General features: G+C 47.3%; 1 protein-coding gene across 4 annotated transcripts in view; it reads right to left on the bottom strand.

Annotated features, from left to right (window-relative positions):
- Nucleotides 1–22,471, bottom strand: part of HNF1B (HNF1 homeobox B) — a 61,018-nt gene that overhangs the window by 2,524 nt on the left and 36,023 nt on the right. For 2 of the 4 annotated variants that reach the window (XM_050764606.1, XM_050764608.1), the window contains exons 6-8: nt 17,630–17,762; nt 13,689–13,883; nt 11,795–11,913 (exon numbers count right to left, since the gene is read on the bottom strand). In XM_050764606.1, the coding sequence (XP_050620563.1) occupies nt 11,795–11,913; nt 13,689–13,883; nt 17,630–17,762 (447 nt within the window). The remainder of the gene's footprint in view (nt 1–11,794; nt 11,914–13,688; nt 13,884–17,629; nt 17,763–22,471) is intronic. The other 2 variants (XM_050764607.1, XM_050764609.1) reach the window with 1 other exon arrangement.

Raw genomic sequence — 22,471 nt, 5'->3', positions numbered from 1 at the left:
TAGTGAAACCCCATCCCTACTAAAAATACAAAAATTAGCCGGGCATGGTGGTGTGCACCTGTAGTCCCAGCTACTTGGGAGGCTGAGGCAGGAGAATTGCTTGAACCTGGTAGGTGGAGGTTGTGGTGAGCCGATATTACGCTCCTGCACTCCAGCCTGGGCAACAGAGCAAGACTCGTCTCACAAAAAAAAAAAAAAAAAAAAAAAAAAAAAAGTGGAGCTGAGCAGTGTGTGCATGTGAGGAGACAGGGCTTCTGATCCTTCTACATTCTTGAGACATTGGTCAGGGTCCTCTGATACCCTTTGCCTCCTCTTCCTCCTCTGGCCCACCCCCACTCTCAAGTCTCTTTACTTCCCACTATCAGCCTTTTTCCAATTTTCAGATTTCAGGTGGAGGAGAGAGAAAACGGCTTGTGACCTTGCAGGTTTCAATAGAAGAGCAAACAAGAAGGGCAGATAAGGAGACGCCAGTGAGATTCTATGACCTGTCATTAGGGATGGGCTTCCCAGCTATCAAATGTTTGCTCACATAATAAAATGGTGGCAGAGCCCAAAATGTTGTCAAAGGAACTAGAGTTATTTGCCCCCTTCAGAGTCTAAACACAAACATCTGATAAGGGGTGCACTGTGGTCTTTTAGAACTGGAGGCCCAGCACATGCAGCCCCACGGGGGCCTGGCCCAGAAGATCTCTGAGAGACCGCGGACCCTCCATCTGAAAGGTGCGGTAGCTGTGGCAATGTGAAGGGCATCCTCACTCTAAGAGGATTTGTTACATAATGGTAAGAGCTAACATTTATCGATGTCCTACTGTGTGCCAGGCACCATACTAAGGGTTTCAGAACCATCACTGCCTCAAATTCTTACATGGACCCTTTGAAGTAGGTGATTATCGTGAATTCATTTAACACATGTTTGAGTGCCTACTGCGTACTTAGCACTTTTTTAGACACTGGAGATGCAACTGTAAACAAGACCCTGCCCACGTCTTCACAGACTTTACCTCCTAGTGAAGGCTTTGAATAATAAACAAGTAAACAAATGCACACATACATACACACACACACACATATAATACAAATTTAGGTAGAAATGAGCACTCCATAGAAAAATAAACATACAGGTTAGGGCAGCTTGAGGAAAAAGAGATTACCTTAGATAGGGGAATCAGGCGAGGCCTCTTTGAAGTGGTAACATTTGAGCTGAATGAAGTGAATGGGCAAGCATGTAAAAATGCATGGAAAAAAAGAGCTCTGGGCAGACACCACAAATGCAGGAGTCCTGGAGTGGGATCTCTTCAGCCGTGGCACAGCTGAAGCTGAGCGGGCGATGGAGCGAGGGAGGAGGTGAGAACGGTGACACTGGCAGTGGCATAATCACATAGGATCCTGTATGTCTCTGTTTTAGTTAGGTTGTCATGGAAAGCTATTGGAGAGTTTTGCCAGGGGATTGACATACTTGATGTCTCTTTGTAAGAGATCACTCTGGTGAACAGACCCTAGTGGGGCAAGGGTGGAAGTGGGAGACAGGCAGGGGCCACCTAAGGAGATCAGGGAGAGACAAGGGGGCCTGGGCTGGGACTAGGACAGTCCTGATGGGAGTGTGAGAAGAGGCCAGATTTAGGATGTATCCTGAGGGCCCCCTAGTAGAACTTATTGATGGACCGATGTAATGTGGAGAGAAGAATCAGGGACACTCTCAGCTCGCTCACTTGAATAACTGGTACCAGTTTTGGAAATGGAGAAGCCCATGGAGGAAGCAATTTTGATAGGATGAAATTAGGGCAAAATGAAGAGTTCCTATTTTAGGCACATTGAATTCAAGAGGCTTATTAGATATTTTAGACATGCATCTCTCCCTGCCGAAGAAGCACTGGATTTGTGAGTAAGCGCTCAGGGAAGACTGGACTGCAGACAGAATTATAGGAGCCATCGGCGTGTACACTTGACCTAAAGCCATGGACTGGAGGAGACCACCCAGGAGTGAGCATAGATGAGAGGAGGCCAAAGAATGAGGCCTGGGGCCCTCCAACACATAAATGTGGGGAAGATGAGTTGTCAGCTGAGGAGATGAGAAATGGCCAGTGCCGTAGAAGAATCAGGAATGGTAGTATCCTAAACTCACATGGAAAAAAGGAGAGAGCGATCAGTTGTGTCAAAGACAGAGGCTGAAAAGTAACCATTGGATTCAGCAGCAGGGAGGTGTTCGTGAGCTGGACACAGTGAGGTGTGAGGACAAAAGCCAGTCTGCAGCGATCTCAAGAGAGAATTGAGGGTGAGGAAATGGAGACAGTGAGGACACATAAGTCACTTCTATGACCATGAACTTATGTGAGATTCATCGTAGCTCCATTAACTAAAAGTCATGAAAAAATGCTCATCATCACTGGCCATCAGAGAAATGCAAATCAAAACCACAATGAGATACCATCTCACGACAGTTAGAATGGCGATCATTAAGAAGTCAGGAAACAACAGGTGCTGGAGAAGATGTGGAAAAATAGGAACACTTTTACACTGTTGGTGGGAGTGTAAACCAGTTCAACCATTGTGGAAGACAGTGTGGCGATTCCTTAAGGATCTAGAACTAGAAATACCATTTGACCCAGCCATCTCATTACTGGGTATATACCCAAAGGATTATAAATCATGCTGCTATAAAGACACATGCACACATATGTTTATTGTGGCACTATTCACACAAAGACTTGGAACCAACCCAAATGTCCATCAATAACAGACTGGATTAAGAAAATGTGGCCCATATACCCCATGGAATACCAGGCAGCCATAAAAAAGGATGAGTTCATGTCCTTTGTAGGGACGTGGATGCAGCTGGAAACCATCATTCTCAGCAAACTATCGCAAGAACAGAAAACCAAACATTGCATGTTCTCACTCATAGGTGGGAATTGAACAATGAGAACACTTGGACACAGGAAGGGGAACATCACACACGGGGGCCTGTTGTGGGGTGCGGGGAGGGGTGAGGGATAGCATTAGGAGATATACCTAATGTAAATGATGAGTTAATGCGTGCAGCACACCAACATGGCACATGTATACATATGTAACAAACCTGCTCGTTGTGCACATGTACCCTAGAACTTTTTTTTTTTTTCTTTTGAGACGGAGTCTCGCTCTGTCGCGCAGGCTGGAGTGCAGTGGCGCGATCTCGGCTCGCTGCAACCTCGGCCTCCCGGGTTCATGCCATTCTCCTGCCTCAGCCTCCTGAGTAGCTGGGACTACAGGCGCACACCACCACACCCGGCTAATTTTTTTTTTATTTTTAGTAGAGACGGGGTTTCACCGTGTTCGCCAGGCTGGTCTCTATCTCCTGACCTCGTGATCCGCCCGCCTCGGCCTCCCAAAGTGCTGGGATTACAGGCGTGAGACACCGTGCCTGGCCGAAGCCTAGAACTTAAAGTATATATAAAAAAAGTCATGATTATAATTCCGGTTTTACAGATGAGGGAAGTGTGGCCTGGAGAAGTGATAAGTAAGTTGGCCAGGGTCTCATAACAGCAGGGCTTGTGCTGTGCACCCCTATGTAAGAGCACTTCTTTCAACCCCCTCAACAGGGGGAAATAAATGCCTTTTGCCACTTAAAGCCCTTTTCCCAAACTCAGAGCCACTCAGGGATGCCAGCAGGGGAAGTCAAGAGTGACCCAGCTTCCATGGGCTGGGTGTTTCCTTTGGGACATGCGCTGAGTATTTTACACGTCTTCATCAGTTAGTCCTTTCAGTGATCCCATGAAAGAGGTATCATTATCTTCATTTTACAGGTGCGCAAACAGAGGCTCAGAGAGGCTTAGACATTTCTCTGAGGTCACACAGGTAGAAAGTAGTAGAATCTTGAGCCCAAATCTGCCTAACTCCCAAGTCGATGCTCCCAACCATCAGAACACTCTGCTTCCCCACCCAGTGAAGAAGCTGGGAGAGCGGGAACAGCTGAAGCGGATAGATGTTGAGGCCACCCCCCTCCCCTCTCCCCATGTCAGCGCCCTGACTAGTGACTGCTCTGGGGGCCCTCTCTTGACCTTCCCATAAACTAGGAAGTCAAGCAGCGGGGAGAGAACGTTGTGGAAACAGGAGTTGGCTCACAACCTGCCTACACTTGTTCTAACTGAGGTCAGTGCTTGCTGTGGTCTTGTTTCCAGACTAGCGGGGCATTGTTGAACTCAGGCACAAACCCACTCAGAGATAACTTGCCAGCACCCAAGAGTTGAGGAGGAGGGAGAGGTATGTGCTCTGGAGGGGACAGATGGCAGTAGATGCAGAAGGATTCTTGGCAGCGAGAAGTCCCAGCCTGGGGTTCCTGACCTGTAATCCCCAAGGCCCTTGGGGCACGTCTGCCTTGACAACAGGAAGTACTGGGATCGGACAGATACAAGTACAAATCCTGGCTTTAGCTTTATACCTGCATAGCCTTAGGTTGTTATTATGGGTGCTTAAAAGTGGATATTGGAAGATGAACGTTGTTTAATGGGTTGGGAGTGAGAAAACCAGTCTGGAAGTCCAGCTCTGGAATTTATGATCTGTTTGAACTTGACCAGATCCACACCTGTCTTTGAACCTCAGTTTTCTGCTTTGTAAATCAGGTATAAAAATAACGACCTTGCAGAATGGGTAAGAGGGTTCTCCAGGAAATGTAAGCTAGAAAAGCATCTGGGGTGCTGCTTGGAATATGGAGCCATCAAAAAATACGAGTTCTGCATTCATTCATTCATTCTTTGTTATTTACTGAACATCTAATATAGCCCAGGCATTTGGCTAAGCCCAAAGGGTATGGGTGCTTTGAGAGGCCCTGAACTATTTGCTTTTTTCCTGGGAAGTGGGTGAATGGGGAGTCTGTGTATCAGCAGGAGAATGGGAAACAGGGATCTGGAGCTCAGGCCCAAGAGGTAGGATGTGCTTGAGAGACAGTAGTAATCCTGAGACATTTTCTTACCCCAGCCTGCTTTGACTGCATGTAGACCAAGCACCAAGTTGGATATTGAAAGAGTCACTAGGCCGGGCTCAGTGGCTCATGCCTGTAATTCCAGCACTTTGGGAGGCGGAGGCAGGCGGATCAAGAGGTCAGGAGTTCGAGACCAGCCTGGCCAACATGGTGAAACCCCGTCTCTACTAAAAATACAAAAAATTAGCTAGGTGTGGTGGCGTGTGCCTGTAGTCCCAGCTACTTGGGAGGCTGAGGCAGGAGAATCGCTTGAACCCAGTAGGAGGAGGTTGCAGTGAGCTGAGACCATGCCATTGCACTCTAGCCTGGGTAACAGAGTGAGACTCCGTCTCAAAAAAAAAAAAGTCACTGGAAGGGGAGACAACTATCTCCTAAAGGATCACAGACGGGAGAGAAAACAGGGTGGGTGCTATCACTCTGAGTACTTGACTATGTACTAGGCATTCTGTTAGGCACGTTGAATATTTTGTGAGATGGGGGTGGGATTTTCCCCATTTATAGATGAAGAAACTGAGTCTCCCAAAAGGCAATTAACTGCCCAAGGTCACATACCAGAGGGTGATGGAGCTGAAAGTAGCTCAGGTCTGCTGGCGTTTCCTACCACTGTACAATGCCTCTAAAATAGCACTGCTCAGGATGTGTCCCTTTGACCCGAGCAGGGTGCGTGCTAACTGCCTGGGTCAGCGCACACATCAGCAAGTGAAATGCTCTGAGAAGCCCTGCCCAGTGGCATTTAACTTTATGGAACCCAGCAGTTCCCCCAACATATTTGACCAAGAAATCCTTCTCTCCCCTCACTCGTATGTCCTTGATACTTAGTGATATGGTTTAGATGTGTGTCCCTTCCAAATTTCATGTTGAAATATGATCCCCAGTGTTGGAGGTAAGGCCTAGTGGGAGATACTGGATCAAGGGGGCAGATCCCTTATGAATGGCTCAGCACCATCCCCTTGGTCATAAGTGAGCTCTCACTCGAGTTAATCCACACAGGATCTAGTTAAGAGTCTGAGATCGCCCCTTTCTCTCTCTTGTTCTTTATCTCACCATATGACATGCCTATTCCCCTTTTACCTTCTGCCCTGACTGTAAGCTTCCTAAGGCCCTCACCAGAAGCAGATGCTGGCACCACACTTCCTGTACAACCTGCAGAGCCATGAGCCAATTAGACGTATTTTCTTTATAAGTTACCCAGCCTCAGGTATTCCTTTACAGTGATGCAAATGGACTAACACAAAAAACTGGTGCTGGGAGTGGGACATTGCTATAGAGATACTTGAAGATGGCCAGGCACAGTGGCTCACGCCTGTGATCCCAGCACTTTGGGAGGCCGAGGCGGGTGGATTACCTGAGGTCAGGAGTTTGAGACCAGCCTGGCCAACATGGTGAAACCTTGTTTCTACTAAAAATACAAAAAATTAGCCAGGCGTGGTGGCCTGCGCCTGTAATCCTAGCTACTCGGGAGGCTGAGGCAGAATTGCTTGAACCTGGGAGGTGTAGGTTGCAGTGAGCCAAGATCACACCATTGCACTCCAGGCTGGACAACAAGAGCAAAACTCCGTCCCGCCCCCGCCCAAAAAAAAAAAAAAAAAAGATACTTGAAGATGTGGAAGCAGCTTTGGCAACGGGTAATAGGCAGAGATTGGGAGTTTAGAGGGCCAGAAGAAGACAGGAAGATGAAGGAAAGTTTGGAATTTCTTAGAGACCTGTTAAGTGATTGTGACCAAAATTCTGATAGAAATATGGAAAGCAAAGGCCAGACTGATGAGGTCTCAGATGGAAATGAAGAACTGATCGGGAACTAGAACAAAGGTCACCCTCCTTACGCCCAGGCGGAGAACTTGGCTGCATTGTGTCCATATTCTAGGGACCTGTGGAAGTTTGAATTTCAGAATGATAGCCTAGGGTATCTAAGGGAAGACATTTCTAAGCAGTAAAACATTCAAGGTGTGGCCTGGCTGCTTCTAACAACCCACAGTCAGCTATGGAAGCAAAGGAATAACCTACATTTGGAATGTTGGAATTTACATTTAAAAAGGGAAGCAGAGCATAAAAGTTTGGAAAATTTGCAGCCTAACCCTATGGTAGAGAAGGAATTCAAGTGGCTTGTGGAGCAACAACTTGCTAGAGAGATTAGCTTGACTAAAGAGGGTCATGTGCTAATAGCCAAGACAATGGAAAAAAGGCATTGAAGTATTTCAGAAATCTTGTAGGCAGCCCCTCCCATTAGAGGCCCAGAGGCCTAGGAAGAAAATATGGTTTTGGGGGGTTGCCCAAATGCCCTGCTGCCTTGCACAGCCTTTGGACACTGATCCCTGCATACCTGCTACTCTAGCTTCAGCTCTGGCTCAAAGGGCCCCAAATACAGCTCAGACCACCACTCTAGAGGGCGCAGTCTGTAAGCCTTGGTGGGTTCCAAGTGGTGTTAAGCCTGCAGATGCACAGAACGCAAGAGTGAAGAAGGCTTGGCAGCTTCCTCCTAGATTTCAGAGGATGTATCAGAAAGCCTGGGTGCCCAGGCAGAAGCCTGCTGCAGGGGCAGAGCCCCCACAGAGAACCTCCACTAGGGGAGTGCTGAGGGGAAATGTGGGATTGGAGTCCCCCCACCCCCACAGAGTCCCCAGCAGGATACTGCCTAATGGAGCTGTGGGAATGGGCCTGCTACCCTCTAGACCTCAGAATGGTAAAGCCACTAGCAGCTTGCAACCTCAGAATGTAAAAGCCACAGGGCAGATCTGCCCAAGACCTTGGGAGCCCATCTGGCACACCAATGTGCCCAGGATATGGGACATGGAATCAAGGATTATTTTGGAGCTTTAAGATTTAATGCTCTGGGAGGCCGAGGCGGGCGGATCACGAGGTCAGGAGATCGAGACCATCCTGGCTAACACGGTGAAACCCCGTCTCTACTAAAAAAAAATACAAAAAACTAGCCGGGCGAGGTGGCGGGCGCCTGTAGTCCCAGCTATTCGGGAGGCTGAGGCAGGAGAATGGCGTAAACCCGGGAGGCGGAGCTTGCAGTGAGCTGAGATCCGGCCACTGCACTCCAGCCCGGGCGACAGAGCGAGACTCCGTCTCAAAAAAAAAAAAAAAAAAAAGATTTAATGCCTGCCCTGTTGGGTTTCAGACTTAATGGGGTGTTACCCCTTTCTTTTGGCCAATGTATTTCTTTTGGGATGGAAACATCTACACAATGCCTGTACCACCATTGTATTTTGGAAGTAAGTATATAGTTTTTTATTTTACAAGCTCATAGGTGGAAGGACTTGCTCTTGAGTCTCAGATGAAACTTCGGACTTTGAGTTAATACTGGAATGAGTTAAGACTTTCAGGGACTAGTGGGAAGGGATGATTGTATTTTGCAATGTGAGAAGGACATGAGATTTGGGAGGCCACGGGTGGAATGATATGGTTTGGATGTGTGTCCCCTCCAAATCTCATGTTGAAATGTGATTCCCCATATTGCAGGTGGGGCTTAGTGGGAGGTACTGGATCATGGGAGCAGATCGCTCATAAATGGCTTAGCATCATCCCCTTGGTGATGAGTCAGTGAATTCATGCTTGAGTTAGTTCACGTGAGATCTGGCTGTTTAAAAGAGTCTAGGGCTAGGCATGGTGGCTCACACCTGTAATCCCAGCACTTTGGGAGGCCAAGGCAGGTGGTTCACTTGAGCGCAGGAGTTTGAGAACAGCCTGGGCAACATGGCAAAACAAAAAAAAAATGCAAAAATTAGCCTGGCATGGTGGTGTGCGCCTGTAGTCTCAGTTACTCTGGAGGCTGAGATGGGAGGATTGATTGAGCCCAGGCGGTTAAAGCTGCAGTGAGCTATGATAGTGCCACTGCACTCCAGCCTGGGTGACAGAACTGGACCCTGTCTCAAAACATAAAAAAATAAATAAATGAATAAATAAATAAATAAATAAATAAATAAATAAATAAAGCCCAAGGCCTCCCCCTTCTCTCTCCTGCTCCCACTCTCGCCATGTGATGCACCTGCCCTGCCTGCACCTTCCGCCATGATTGTAAACCCTCTGAGGCCTTCAGCAGAGGCAGATGCTGGCATCGTGCTTCATGTAAAGCCTGCAGAACCATAAGCCTTTTAACCTCTTTTACCCAGCCTCAGATATTTCTTTATAGCGATGCAAACAGACATCGCTATAAGCAATAAATTGGAACACGCCAGCTGTGAATTTGCGATTCCTGTTGGAATATAAGACCTTAAAACAAAAACAAAAAAGCAGAATTGCCATCAGGTCTCTTTCAGAACTCACTTCTGACCCTTTGCCTTAGGAACAGAGTTTGTACAAACTGTCTTCACCTTGGGTACCTTCTGCTGTCAGAACGCAGCACCTTTACCCTCATTTTACCTCACTGTGCCCTTCCCATTCCTCCTTCTCTTTCAACTTGTTGGAAGAATGTCTCCTGAGTGGAATATAGTAAGTGAACTTTTTTTTTTTTTTTTGAGACGGAGTCTCGCTCTGTCGCCCAGGCTGGAGTGCAGTGGCCAGATCTCAGCTCACTGCAAGCTCCGCCTCCCGGGTTCAGGCCATTCTCCTGCCTCAGCCTCCCGAGTAGCTGGGACTACAGGTGCCCGCCACCTTGCCCGGCTAGGTTTTTGTATTTTTTAGTAGAGACAGGGTTTCACCGTGTTAGCCAGGATGGTCTCAATCTCCTGACCTCGTGATCCGCCTGTCTCGGCCTCCTAAAGTGCTGGGATTACAGGCTTGAGCCACCGCGCCTGGCCATGAACTTATTTTTTACTCTTGTTCCTGACCACAAAGACAACAAGAGTGGCAGCAGTTACCATAGAATTTTAAAGATGAGTAGTGAAAGGCAAGTATTTAGAGTCAAAGACTAAAGCCTGAAGGTCCAGCTCTAGAATTTATCATCTGTGTGACCTTGGGCAGGTCACTCTTCATCTCTGGGCTTTAGTTCATTTCTTTGTGCTTAGGAGGTTGCAGTAAAAAGAACACGATGAGACAATGTTCATGAGAAGTATAAACTGTAACATGCCACATGAGTATTTTTCATCCTAAGTGTAATAATCATCCTCATCATCACAGAAATGAGTCTATTGCCAGACTCCTGAAATGCCTGGGGACATGGAGACAATGTCACAGCAGTTCTGGGAGGCCACTCATGCAGCTTCAAGGTCGGCTCGCCACTCTGTCCAATGGAGAGGAGAAGCCAGTAGGGGGCTGGTGCAGCGTCTCAGGGAGCATCTTAAAGTATTTTGATTAGGAGACCATTTCCTGAATTCAGAGGACTTGTTTCAACAAGCAACCATCAAAGTCAACTTGGGAAAGACAGGAATAATTAATCATGGTCCTGTCTGGGGCTGACCAAGCGGCAGATGGATTGATAAACCTTTCAAAGGGGAAGGTATTCCCAAGGAGGGCCGCTGCGCCTGGCTGCCCCCCGATTGAGATTTGTGAGCACAGATAAATGTTTTCCCTGCTCACTACAAAGACTGGGAACTCGCACGGGAGTCGAAGGGCAGGGTAGCGAGGAGTTGTCCTTTCATCTTCTATTGGGTGAGAGAAGAGTGACAAAGCAGGTCCCACACACCTCTCCCTCTACGCCCAGCTCAGGAGCCCAGCTGCCCTGGCCGTGTGTGTGTTTCAGTGCCCAAGACACCAGTTACTTAATCTGTGCAACCTTGCTGAATCCTCAGAAAAAGCAGATGTTACAACTCTCACTTTAAAGATGAAGAAATGAAGGCTCAGGGAGGTCAAGGTCACCAAGCAAATGGCAGAACTAGGAGTAGAACCCACCTGCTCCACCTACACTCTAGGGCTGGGAGGAGATCGGGGCAAAGGAAAGGATAGAGAACCCTGATCCCATAAAGGAACCTCCTGGGAAGCCCATGGCGGCAGATGAAGTGTGATTTGCAGGGCTCAGATGAAAAAAAGACCATCAACAAGACCAAATTCTGCTGAGAGCCTCTGACATGAAGTTCAAGGTTGTCACCTACTTATCTAGTAATCGATAGAGGCCAAACAGTTCCCACGCTGCACAGACCCCAGCTACTAAAAGGTTTCATTGTGTTACTCTGGAATCATCGCCTGTGTTCAGACAGCTTGTCCTGTTTTCTAACTCTCGGTGTCTTCTTGCGGTCCAGCTGTCCAAGCTGGAGCAACGAGCCTCGCCATCAGCTGCCTGACTTTACTATTCCATCACCTCTATTCGGAGGTGGGGCTTAGTCATCAACTGAAACAGTGACTAAGCCTCTGGATTCCCCACTTTCAGTGCACCAGGAAGTTGATTCTAAATTTCCTGATAAAACCGCAAGTGGATGCATACCCCTGGAAAAGCCAGGCTGTCTACTGGGGAGTCCCCATGGGTTGACATAACTGGGTCATTCCCGGAGCTTATGGCATTCTGGGTCAAAGGCAATCAGCCTCAGGACCTCTGACTTCTTGGTTACTTTCCCCACTGACAACTTTGTGGATCCTCAGGGATGCCTCTTGCAAAGCATGAACCTCAGCAGGGGATCTGTCCTCCTGAGCCCTCCTTGGAAATACCTTTTCCACGATCATTCCATTAGGGAACACTCAATCTCAATATCTAAGCACTCTATGTCATCCAGGCTCCAGCGACCTATCAAACTTCTGTCCTTGTTTAGTGCTCTTACTGGGGAATCTGGGGGAGCAGTAAGCCCTTTCAGCCATTGGCCCTTTTTTCGCCCTGGGACCTTAAGGATTCCCTTTGCAAGTAGCAGGGGGCCTCAGAAGGACCTAACTTCTGGCCAAGTCCATGCTTGCCACACCCTCTGCACATCAATAGCCTTAGTCACACCCTGCCCACACCCCAACCCCCGCAAATCCTGCTGGCATTACCTGTTTACTTGAAGACATGTTGGTGAGTGTACTGATGCTGCTGGTATCTGTGACCACCATTGCAGATGGAAACCGGGAGGTGTGGGAATACTGGGGGGGTTCCTGCTTGTGTGCGTACACTGGAGAGACAGAGTAAAGACAGACTCAAGGCGCATGCACAGGCACATACCCAGCTACAGAGCCCCCATCCCACACCACAGCTCCCATCTCCCCAGGCAGATAAAAGGGGTGGTGGTTACAGTGGGGATTTCTTTTATGAGTTATCCGTAAGATTCATGTAAATTTCAAGTCACATGACCAACTCCCGAAAGCATGCGGATGCTTGGCTCTGAGGGAGAGACCAGCCTGTTCTCAGAACGTGGGGCCTAACAGGGAGGCCTCCGGTATGGAACGGGGGTGAAGGTCACTGGCCGTTGCCTCAGCTTGCCCTTCTCATGCAGGGAGGCAGGTTATTTCCTGGTCCGGGGCACCATGGGCTCTCTCTTCATGGGTGACCAGGCCTGCTGGGCCTCAGCAGTCCACGGGTCACTGGTGACCACTCTCTGACTGTCCCACCCAGGCCTGGCCACTGAGGAAGCCTGGCCAGGTGAAGGGAGAGGGGTAAGTGGGGAGCACATTGCCATGCTCTGGGAGGATGGGAAGTGGGGCACATGTGGTCTCAGACTCTGCTACAGGCTGTGGCAGATTTTCAGAAGCCACTAAAATGTGATTGGAATGTGAGATGGTGCTCAGAAACCAGCTCCACAGGCCTGAGTGGGGATTGAGCCCTGAAGATAGAAGGCTGGACTTGGCTGTTCTCCCCCAGACCCACAGCTTATCCGATGCAGCTAGGGAAGAAACACAAATCTCTTCCACCATCATTGCCTTCTAGGAGTCCCTTTATAAATAATCTTGATAATTCTTTATGCTTACCAAACGCAGTTCACCCCATGTTTATTTCATGCTCATAATGACCCTAAATGCATACTACTTCCATTTCGTGGATGAAGAGATTGGGCTTAGAGTGGCTAAGTAACTTGCATTAGGCTGCATAGCTGGTAAGTATCACAGCCAGGATTTAAATCCAGGTCTGTCTGATCTAAGACTAGTGCTTTGTACTGTACACTTCCTTGGGGTTTCTGAAGCCGAGAAGCCATGATTCCTCCCCAAACTTCCGTGTCAGGGGCTATAGCCAGACCTGGCCAGAGGATTGGAAGCCTGGGACTCAGGACGAAAGGCAGAGATTGGCTGGGAAATAAGTGGTCGAAAGGTAGGCTTGGGGTAGGTATAGAAATTGGATATGAGAAAAAGTCTGTGTGCAGGGATGCAAGGCTGGCAGGGAGGAAGAAACTCTAATGCCCAGGACGGCATGCCACTGGTATTTTTCACTTGTGTTCCTGGTTCTTGATTAGAGGTGTTTGTGGTGTATAAATAGGAGGACACAGGACTCTAGAAGATTCTTCTATTTTAGGGAAGGCAAACGGGATGCAAATTAGATGCCAACTCTGACCATCTGATAATGGCTGCTTGGAAGTTTGGATTGCAAAGGCTAAGTTGAGGTTCACTGGGAAAAGGTGCTGGTGGTTTCTGGGTGTGATCTTTTCCAGAGGTGTTGGAATGGGAAGTTGGCGGTGCGTGTTCCACATGCTGTCTGGTTCCAACTCCCCTTCATCTGTAGGCCTACACTGTCCTCTTCAGACCTTTCCCTGGGAATCTCAAGGGTAGAGGAGAGGACTAGAAAAGGTACAGCAACACACACGAATTACGCTTGAGAAACTGTCTTGGTCGGTTGATCACAGGCAGGGAAAAGCGACCAAGCCAATAAACTTCTGAGAAAGTTCAGACCCAGAGAGGGAAAGTGGTTGGCCACTGAGGGTCCTCAGTGCTCCCTCCCTCCACATGCCCGTGTCCTTACTGTGTGAGTTCTGCAGTTGAGTCACAGCTGCCATAAAGGGCTGCTGGGCCATGTGGCTGCCTGGGCTCTGCTGCATGAGGGGCTGCTGGTGAGGGCTGTGCAGCTGCTGGGAGAACTGGACGGGCTGCAGGGCTGCCAGGCTGCCGGCCACACTGTTGATGACAGGGACACTCTGTGCTTGGGAGGTGTTGAGGCCTGTGGGAGCAAGAGGAAAACATCAGAGACAGCTCTTGGGATGAGAAGAGGTGAATGGATGTCATCATTTGAGCCCCTGCTCAATGTCCCAGTCACTGGGCTGAGCCTGTTACATAGGAGATTGCATGGGATCTCCTATGTAAAGAAATGGAGACTTGGAGAGATGAATGTACTTGCTCAAATTCCACAGTGAGTTGTGGGTTGGAGACCGGCATTAAACAGATCTGACTAAAGCCTGAGAGTCTCCCGAAGTCATCCTGTGACCTCCCAAACTTAGCTTTCTTGAGGTTAGCAGGGCTTTGGAAAAGCTGGCTCTGCTTGCCCACTCCATCCATGCCAGGCTGTGACAGAGGCTTGCCCTGGTGCCTGCAGGGCAGAGTTAAAGATGTCTACACGGACGCACAGGTTATTGCCCAGATCCGTCTGTCCAGTAGAGGGCAGGAGTGTGCAGGGACCCAAATTTTGATCAAAAACAACTTCCATAGTCCCGGGAGGGTGAAGTCTGGAGACCCTTATTTAGTAGACTGTGCAAAGACCCCGAGAGATGTCAGGTGCCAACTCCCTTGATTGTAACAGAGACGGGAGAAAACCCTGGAACTCAGCCAGTCTATGAAGTGGGCATATCTTATCTGGCAGCATAGGGCTTGTGGCACTGAAAGGACCAGGTTTTAGAAAGAGGAAGTAGTACATTAAAGGTTGTCTCGTGGCAGTTATAGCGGGTCTTCCCATCTTTCTGCTCTGGGGATGTCAGGGCCTCTGTGACTTGGAACTGTGTCTGTATCCTGAGGCCTCTTTAGAACCCGGGCCAGAACTGGGAGGACTGGATCCCCTGGTACCCACGGTCTATCTCCTCCCTAAGAGCGACCCGGAGGAAGACAGCTAAGGTAGGATTGGAGTGGGGACAGGACGATCAGGAGAGAAGACACCTGGACCTACTTCCTGGGGCCGACTGTGTTCGTGTGTTCTTGCTTTCCGGGAAATTGGGGAAAGAATGGGATGAAGAAGGAATCCAGAAAAAGGTCTGTTTTAGGTGGATGCGGAAGGGACACCTAGAGAGGCTTTCCTGAAATGGAGGCGGTTTCATAAGCAGGTTTGTGGGAAGTCATCAATGGAGATAACACAGAGTCCTCAACAATTGCCTCCTCAGAGCTTTCGCTGATACTGTTATCAGAAACCTAAAAGGCGAGAGCCCTGAGCAGAAAGGACAGGGGGATAATCCTGCTTCTGGCTCTCCTGGGTGGGGGCTGGGGGGTGCGACACTCTGATCACCCTCAGAACAGCACTGTCTCCAGTTCCCCAGGGGGCTCAGCGTCTCCTCAAGCCAGCATCTCACCAGATACCCTGATTACTGTGCTTCCCTGTCCTACCTCCTGCTTACGGTCTCAGTCTCCCAGGAGGCCCCATGGATTTGCTGTTTGTGAGAAATCTCCGGGAGCACTGCTGCTGCTCTTTTTGGGAAACTGCTGCCCAGAAAAGCAAATGATCCTGTCTAGAGTGGATGACATTTGAAGGCATAGTTCTGAAACCTGCATGTGCTTCAGAAATCATCTGGGGGAGCTCTTTAACAAATATACATTCCTGGGCCCCACCCAAGACCTAATGAGTCAGAACTTTCAGAGGTGGGGCCCAGGAACCTTATTTTCAATGCAGTCTGTGATCCTAATGTGCCTCAATTCCAGGATTGAGAGCCTCTGATGTCATTCCAGCTCCCTCAGTGGGTAAGTCTTGACCTTTTCATCTGTTTCTGTTTCTGGGCACTGGTTCTTGCTTGGGAAGTCTGCTATCCAGTCCATGGAAGAGAGGAGGAAGAGAATAGGATGAAGAGATGAGAATGAGTAGAGAGTGAGGAATTGGCCCTGCCACATAATTTGTTACCACCTTCTCCACGGGCTTCTGCAATTCCGAGGCAGGGCCTGTGGTACTCAACACCTCAGTCAGTTAAATAAGGATGCCTGCAACCAGTTCCTTGTCCTGACACTCCGTAGTGTAGGACCTCTGTGTCTCAGCAGTTTTCTGGTGATTCTCACCATTCCTCATGCTCTGTCTACCCCAGTGTACACAGATATGTACACACACAGCTATCCTTCTAAGGTCAGTGTGCACTTTGGTGTAGCCTATCTGAATAGGAAATTAAGGAGCATTGTGAGATAATAGAGAAATATGAGTAGAGGAAATTAGAAAGTGTAAAATGGAAAGATAAAGACTAGCCCCAGGGAAAATTTTAATTCAGATAGTGTGTGTATATATATATATATATATATATATAACTGTATGGCAGTGAAAGCTTAGAATGGAAGAAATAAGTTAAGTGGGACAGTTTGTTTATTATTTTGATTGCAGAAATAAGTGGAATATCTTCTCCACGGGTCTTTTAATCAAATCTTCTAAATGGCAAACAAGCTGGTTTTAGGTATCTTATCTCATTCCAAACTCTGGTGTTAGTATAATTACCATATTCCATATACCAGAGGGCCCAGTCAAAAGGCAGTACATTTAAAATGATCATTTATATTATGAGTTCTCCAAATGCTTCCCCAGTCCCATTTTCCTTCTGCCAAAATAAATGCACTGTGTGTCAATTTCCAAGCAGCTAAGGATAGAGTGAGAGCCACACATATTCAATAAATTTGTGTGCTCCAATGGGCCTAGCCCTGTTCTGACCTCAAAGGATGCGTAAGTCATTCTCTTCAGAAGTGAGAATCCAAGTTCCGACCCTAGCTAGAGCTGATTTAGGGAGAGAAGAGGGAAGGAAGAAAAAGGCAGAAACAAAGAGATGGCCAACATGGGCCCTAGACACAAGGAAGGTCAAGAGGACAATGGAGCGATACAAGGTTGAAAGAAAGATGACCCATGTGCTGCCCTTACATCTCTCCCAAGACATCCAGTAATACATCCAAGGGTCACAAGGATGGTTTTGAGAAACAATGACTTGGCCTGAGCTGTCATGGTGAAGCTGAAAATATGCTGAATACTCATCAACATTAAAACTCTCAAAGAGACATCCACGACCACAGTTCCCTTCAGCCTTCTCATGCCTCGAGATGGCCTATGTATGGGAGGGCACAGGCTTGCTGTTGAATATGAGCCTCCTGGAGCTGGAGGGACCTGATCCATCTCTGTGTCTTCAGGCATGTGATGTCCCAAAGCAATCTATTTCTCCTTAAAGTTTTCAAAGCTCTCAGATACAATGGCAGTTTCCTTCTGGGTCCTCCCTCGGTGTATTTTCACTGCTGGTCAAGGAGATTTCATATACCACACAAAATTCCCCATTTAGAAGGAAACCTGTCATTCTTACTTCATCATCACCAAACATAAAGAACCTCCTGAAAAATCTACCACCTACTTAGTGACAGGAATGAACTCAAGACAAAGTGTAAGCTACCATGTTATACATATTCATGCTTTAGAGATTTACAAGCATGTTCATATTCACTGTCATTTGATCACTTCAACAACCTATTTTGTAGATGAGGACATTGAATCTCCTAAAGGTTCAATGATTTGACCAAGAATGCACAGCTGCTGAACTGTGACCAGGATACAAATCCATTCCATAATTTTCTCTTGTTTTAGGCTAAACAATCCAAATATTGGATTTAAGGAGACCGATCAGAAGCTAAAGAAGTTAAACCAAATCTACAAGTGTGGGTGAGTTTGAAGGAGACCTACAGTTATTTTTCACCGCACTAATTTGCTTCCCATTCTTCTCCCCGCCCCCAAGTTTTCTGACCAAGAATAGAACTTACTTTGTGCAATTGCCATGACTCCAGAGAGGGGTGTCATGATGAGGTTTTGAGATTGCTGGGGGTTATGGTGGGAGAGGCTGTGGATATTCGTCAAGGTGCTGACTGGGGGCAAACCTCCTCCCGAGACTGAGATCTGATGGAGAGAAAAAAACAAGAGAAACATGGGTGGTCTTGGACCACAAAGAGCAGTTTACAACATGATGTGACTTAGCGATTCCTTGGCATGGCTAGTTCTGAAATTCATTCCTTCATTCACTCAATAACAATTATTGGGTGGGTGCGGTGGTTCACGCCTGTAATCCCAGCACTTTGGGAGGACAAGGCAGGAGGACTGGCTGAGCTCAGGAGTTCAAGACCAGCCTGGGCAACATGGTGAAATCCCATCTCTACAAAAAAAGAAAAAAACACAATTATTAAGTGTCTACTGTGGGAAGACACTGTTCTAGGTGCTGGGGATACAGCAGTAAGTAAAACAGACAATGATCCCTGCCCTCATGGTGCATTTGTTGTTGACTGTCTGAGTTACTAGCCAGCTTCAGAAATTACTAAAGGTTGAGGGACACTAGCCATTATAAGGTTTCTCTACTTTTTCCATATCTCCAGTACACATTACAAAATTTTTTATTTCTTTTTTGGTCAAGGATCCTATATTGTAATCGCCATTATATTTTAATGACAGATTAGTATGAGAAAGCTACTGATTTTTGTGTATTTACTTTGTACATGACCACTTCATTGAAACTTACTAGTGTCTTTTCCTCATTGATTTTTTTCCAAGTATGTAATTGTAATACAAGCATCTGATGGTAACAGAGTCTTTTCCTTGCTAGTACAGATATGTCTACATGTCCTATTGCATTGCTTAGAACTTATAGTATTAAACGATAACAGCTGTAACAGATGTGCTTGTTTCTGATGTTATCAGAAATGTTTCCAATGTTTTCCCATTAACTCTAGTTGTAATTATAAGGGCACCATCAGTTTTATACACCCCTACACTTTTTCCATGATAAATCAGTTTACTACTTATAGTTTCAAAATAATTTTTTTCTTTTTTTGAGGTGGAGTCCAGCTCTGTTGCCTAGGCTGGAGTGCAGTGGCGTGATCTCGGCTCACTGCAACCTCCGCCTCCCGGGTTCAAGCAATTCTCCTGCCTCAGTCTCCCGAGTGGCTGGAACTACAGGCACCCACCACCACACCTGGCTAATTTTCGTATTTTTAGTAGAGACAGGATTTCACTATGTTGGCCAGGCTGGTCTTGAACTCCTGACCTCAGGTTATGTGCCCACCTCGGCCTCCCAAAGTGCTGGGATTACAGGCGGGAGCCACTGTGCCCAGCCTCAAAATAATTTTTTTTTTCTTTTTTTTGGAGACAGAGTCTCGCTCTATCGCCCAGGCTGGAGTGCAGTGGCCGGATCTCAGCTCACTGCAAGCTCCGCCTCCCGGGTTTACGCCATTCTCCTGCCTCAGCCTCCTGAGTAGCTGGGACCACAGACGCCCGCCACCTCGCCCAGCTAGTTTTTTGTATTTTTTAGTAGAGACAGGATTTCACCATGTTAGCCAGGATGGTCTCGATCTCCTGACCTCGTATTCCGCCTATCTCGGCCTCCCAAAGTGCTGGGATTACAGGTTTGAGCCACTGCGCCCGGCCAAAATAATTTTTAAAGTTATTATTAAGAAAGGGCTGGCCCCTCTTATTCTGAACCCAGGCATGCTTGAGAGCGTCAGGAACCATGAGAGGTGCTCTAGGGTTAGGATACACCAGATGTCTGAGTAACTCAACTTTCCTTCTTCCATCTTTCACTTCCCAGAGCTCTTCAGACCATAGGTCTCACACCAGCACCCAGGTAAGATGGTATCTCCCACCCTGCCCTTCTGGTCAACCCCACAGCGTCCAAGGTTAATTTGAAAAAGAAAGAAAGAAAAAACCAAACAGGTTTGTTTGTGTTTTTAAAATAAGCATCAAGAAATGAGTTAGGGGGTCACATGACCAAGAAGGAATTCTGACCACATCAAACAAGAGAGAACCAGCCTGTTTGCTGGACTTGTTTTTCAAAATGTCAGAGTCATTTAAAAAAAAAAAAAATTCCGTAACCTGCCTTCAGACTGAATCTCTTGGGTAATGTAGTTCCTTTGGAGAAAGTCAACCAAGTGACAGTAATTTCTCTGCCATTTCAGCATGTGGTTAATGGTATAAGAGAAATGTGGAAGCCGGTGATAAAGATAATTTAAATGTGTGTGGCTTTAGGATTTGTAAAGTGCTTTCACTGATTGTCCTTAATAGATAATGACACAAGTAGGGCAGGCATTATTACTATCAGTCCCTATACTGCAGATTAAGAAACTGATCTTTAGAAGAGACTATTTCTGTGTCACTTGACTCATAAGTGAAAAAGCCAGAGTTAAAATCCAGTTTTGCTGGAGTTTAAATCTTATCCACATGCTAAGTTTGGGCAACCTTGATCAAGTTACTTCCCATTCTAAAATGCAACCATTATTTTATTTTATTTTATTTTATTTTGAGACAGGGTCTTACTCTGTCGCCAAGGCTGGAGTGCAGTGGCACGATCACAGCTCACTACAGCTTCGAACTCCTGGAATTAAGCGATCCTATCACCTCAACCTCTGGAGGAGCTGGGACAACAGGCATGCACCACCGTGCCCGGCTAATTTTTTAATTTTTTGTAGAGACAGGGTCTTGCTGTGTTACCCAAGCTGGTCTTGAACTCCTGGGCTCAAGCAATGATCTTTCGTCACCTCCCGAAGTAGTGGAATTACACGTGTGAACCACTGTGCCCGGCTACAAGCATTACTTTCTATTTGGCTCCTGGACTGATGGAAGCTAGGGCACTGCTAAGGATATCAGTGGTGATCCTTACATGGTAATTTGGAGAGCCTGAATTATATGAATGCTGTCACTTATGGTCTGTTCACTATGCTAGGTTCTTTACATACCTATAGTCTATAATGTTGGTATTATTATCCCTATTTCATAGATAAGGATACTGAAATTTAGAGAAGTTAAGAAGTGTGCCCAAGTGGTAGAATTGGGGTTGAAAGCAGGCTATCTGCCACCACGGCCTGCCTGAGCTTTTCACCATCAGGACATACTGCTTGATACTGTGAAAGTATCCAGTATGTGTTTTTCTTTTTTCTTTCTTTCTTTCTTTTTTTTTTTTTTAAAGGTTCGACATGCACAGACTATAACCCTAAACCTGGCCAGTTTTTTGTCAACGCATGACATTTGGGCATGGGGGTGGGTAGGGGCAGACGGTACAACAGAGAGTTCAAATGGATTGACTTTATTTCCAAAACCAGTCCTTGGGGAAAGATTTCAGGGCATGTCCTACTGAAAGTCAGCATGCAGAGACTGTCATTCCTAGAACAGGGCTGACCCAAAGAACAACAGTGCTGCAAGCCATCTTCACACCAACCCTATGACGTAGGCATCATTATCCCCCATTTTACAGATGAAGAAACTGAGGTTAAGCAATTTGTCCACCCTACTGCTGGTGAATGACCGAGCCAAGACTTGCACATACTGGTTCCCTTGCCTGCACTCCTTTTTAGCCATACTCCACTCTTGCCTTGGTGGACCAAGATCCGTGATGGACATGTTATTATATTAACAAGAAAACAAACTCTTGAATTTGGGCCTCTGATGATAGTGACACAGCACATGCACTAGGGTGTTTGGAGACAAGAGAAAAGCCAGTCCCGCAAACAAGCTTCCAGGTGTTTGCTAACGTTGAGGTGTGCAGTCTTGGTCAATCATCAATCCAGTAACACACTGCCCAGTTAAAGCACCGCCGAGCAGAACAGGAAGCAAAAAGCGTGTCCGCAGGCTGCATTGAGAGCGGCCCTGGCCTGGGTGAGGCAGCCTGCCTCTTAGGAGTGGCAGAGCTCAACAGGAAACCCCAAGGACCTTCAAGCAATAAGAGCTGAGACCTGGAAGGTTTTTCGCACTGAGAAGTCAAGACCTCTTCCATAAGGCCCCCTTCTCCACTGAAGCCTGGGTAATCCTTAACCCTAACTTGTTCGGGACACTCTTGAGAAGACAGAAGGACTTGTCTGTACCTCTCACAGGTAACTGACACAAGTGGTTCTTCATATGGAGAAGAATCTTTCTTAAGGGATAGGTGGGAGTAGGAGAAGGGGGCTGCAAAATGCCTTCCCCAGGAGTGCCCTTTCATTTTTGTTTTCAGAGACCACGACCAGGGCGAGCAGCTCAGGTCCTCCGAAACCAGAATTGGCCGGGTCAGCGTTCCCCTCAGAAACCACACTTTGTTTTTCCTCCAGGGAGCCAGGGACTCAATCACCTGTGACCCACCGTTTCTGTGTTGCCTACACAGCACACACGTCAAGATCTAAAATGGCCTCTGCACCCTGTTGCCCTCACCCATCCTGGCCCCCACTCTGGGAATGTGTGCAGCTCCACCTTCAGCATGAAAGTCAGGAACCCGCGGCTCCTCCCTCCCCTGAAAAACAGAGCATGACCCAAAGAATAGAGCTTTTCATTCTGTACCCTTGCCGTGTTGTAATGCTCCTGTTCTCCCATAAGCCACTCTCCTGCACTTGTGTTGCTACAGGATCAGAACCTAATCCTAATTAGAACCTAGTTTTATTTATTGTATTATTATTATTAATTATTGTTTTTTGAGACACCCGAGTCACACTCTGTTGCCCAGGCTGGAGTGCAGTGGCGTGAACTCGGCTCACTGCAACCTCTGCCTCCCAGGCTCAAGTGAGCTTCCCACCTCAGCCTCCCGAGTAGCTGGGATTACAGGTGCGTGCCACCACGCCCGGCTAATTTTTGTATTTTTTTTTTATAGAGATGATGTT

This window comes from Macaca thibetana, chromosome 16 (assembly GCF_024542745.1).
Source record: "Macaca thibetana thibetana isolate TM-01 chromosome 16, ASM2454274v1, whole genome shotgun sequence".
Classification (NCBI taxonomy): Eukaryota; Metazoa; Chordata; class Mammalia; order Primates; family Cercopithecidae; genus Macaca; species Macaca thibetana.
Note: the sequence above shows the minus strand (reverse complement) of the source record. Positions and strands in the feature narration are given on the sequence as shown.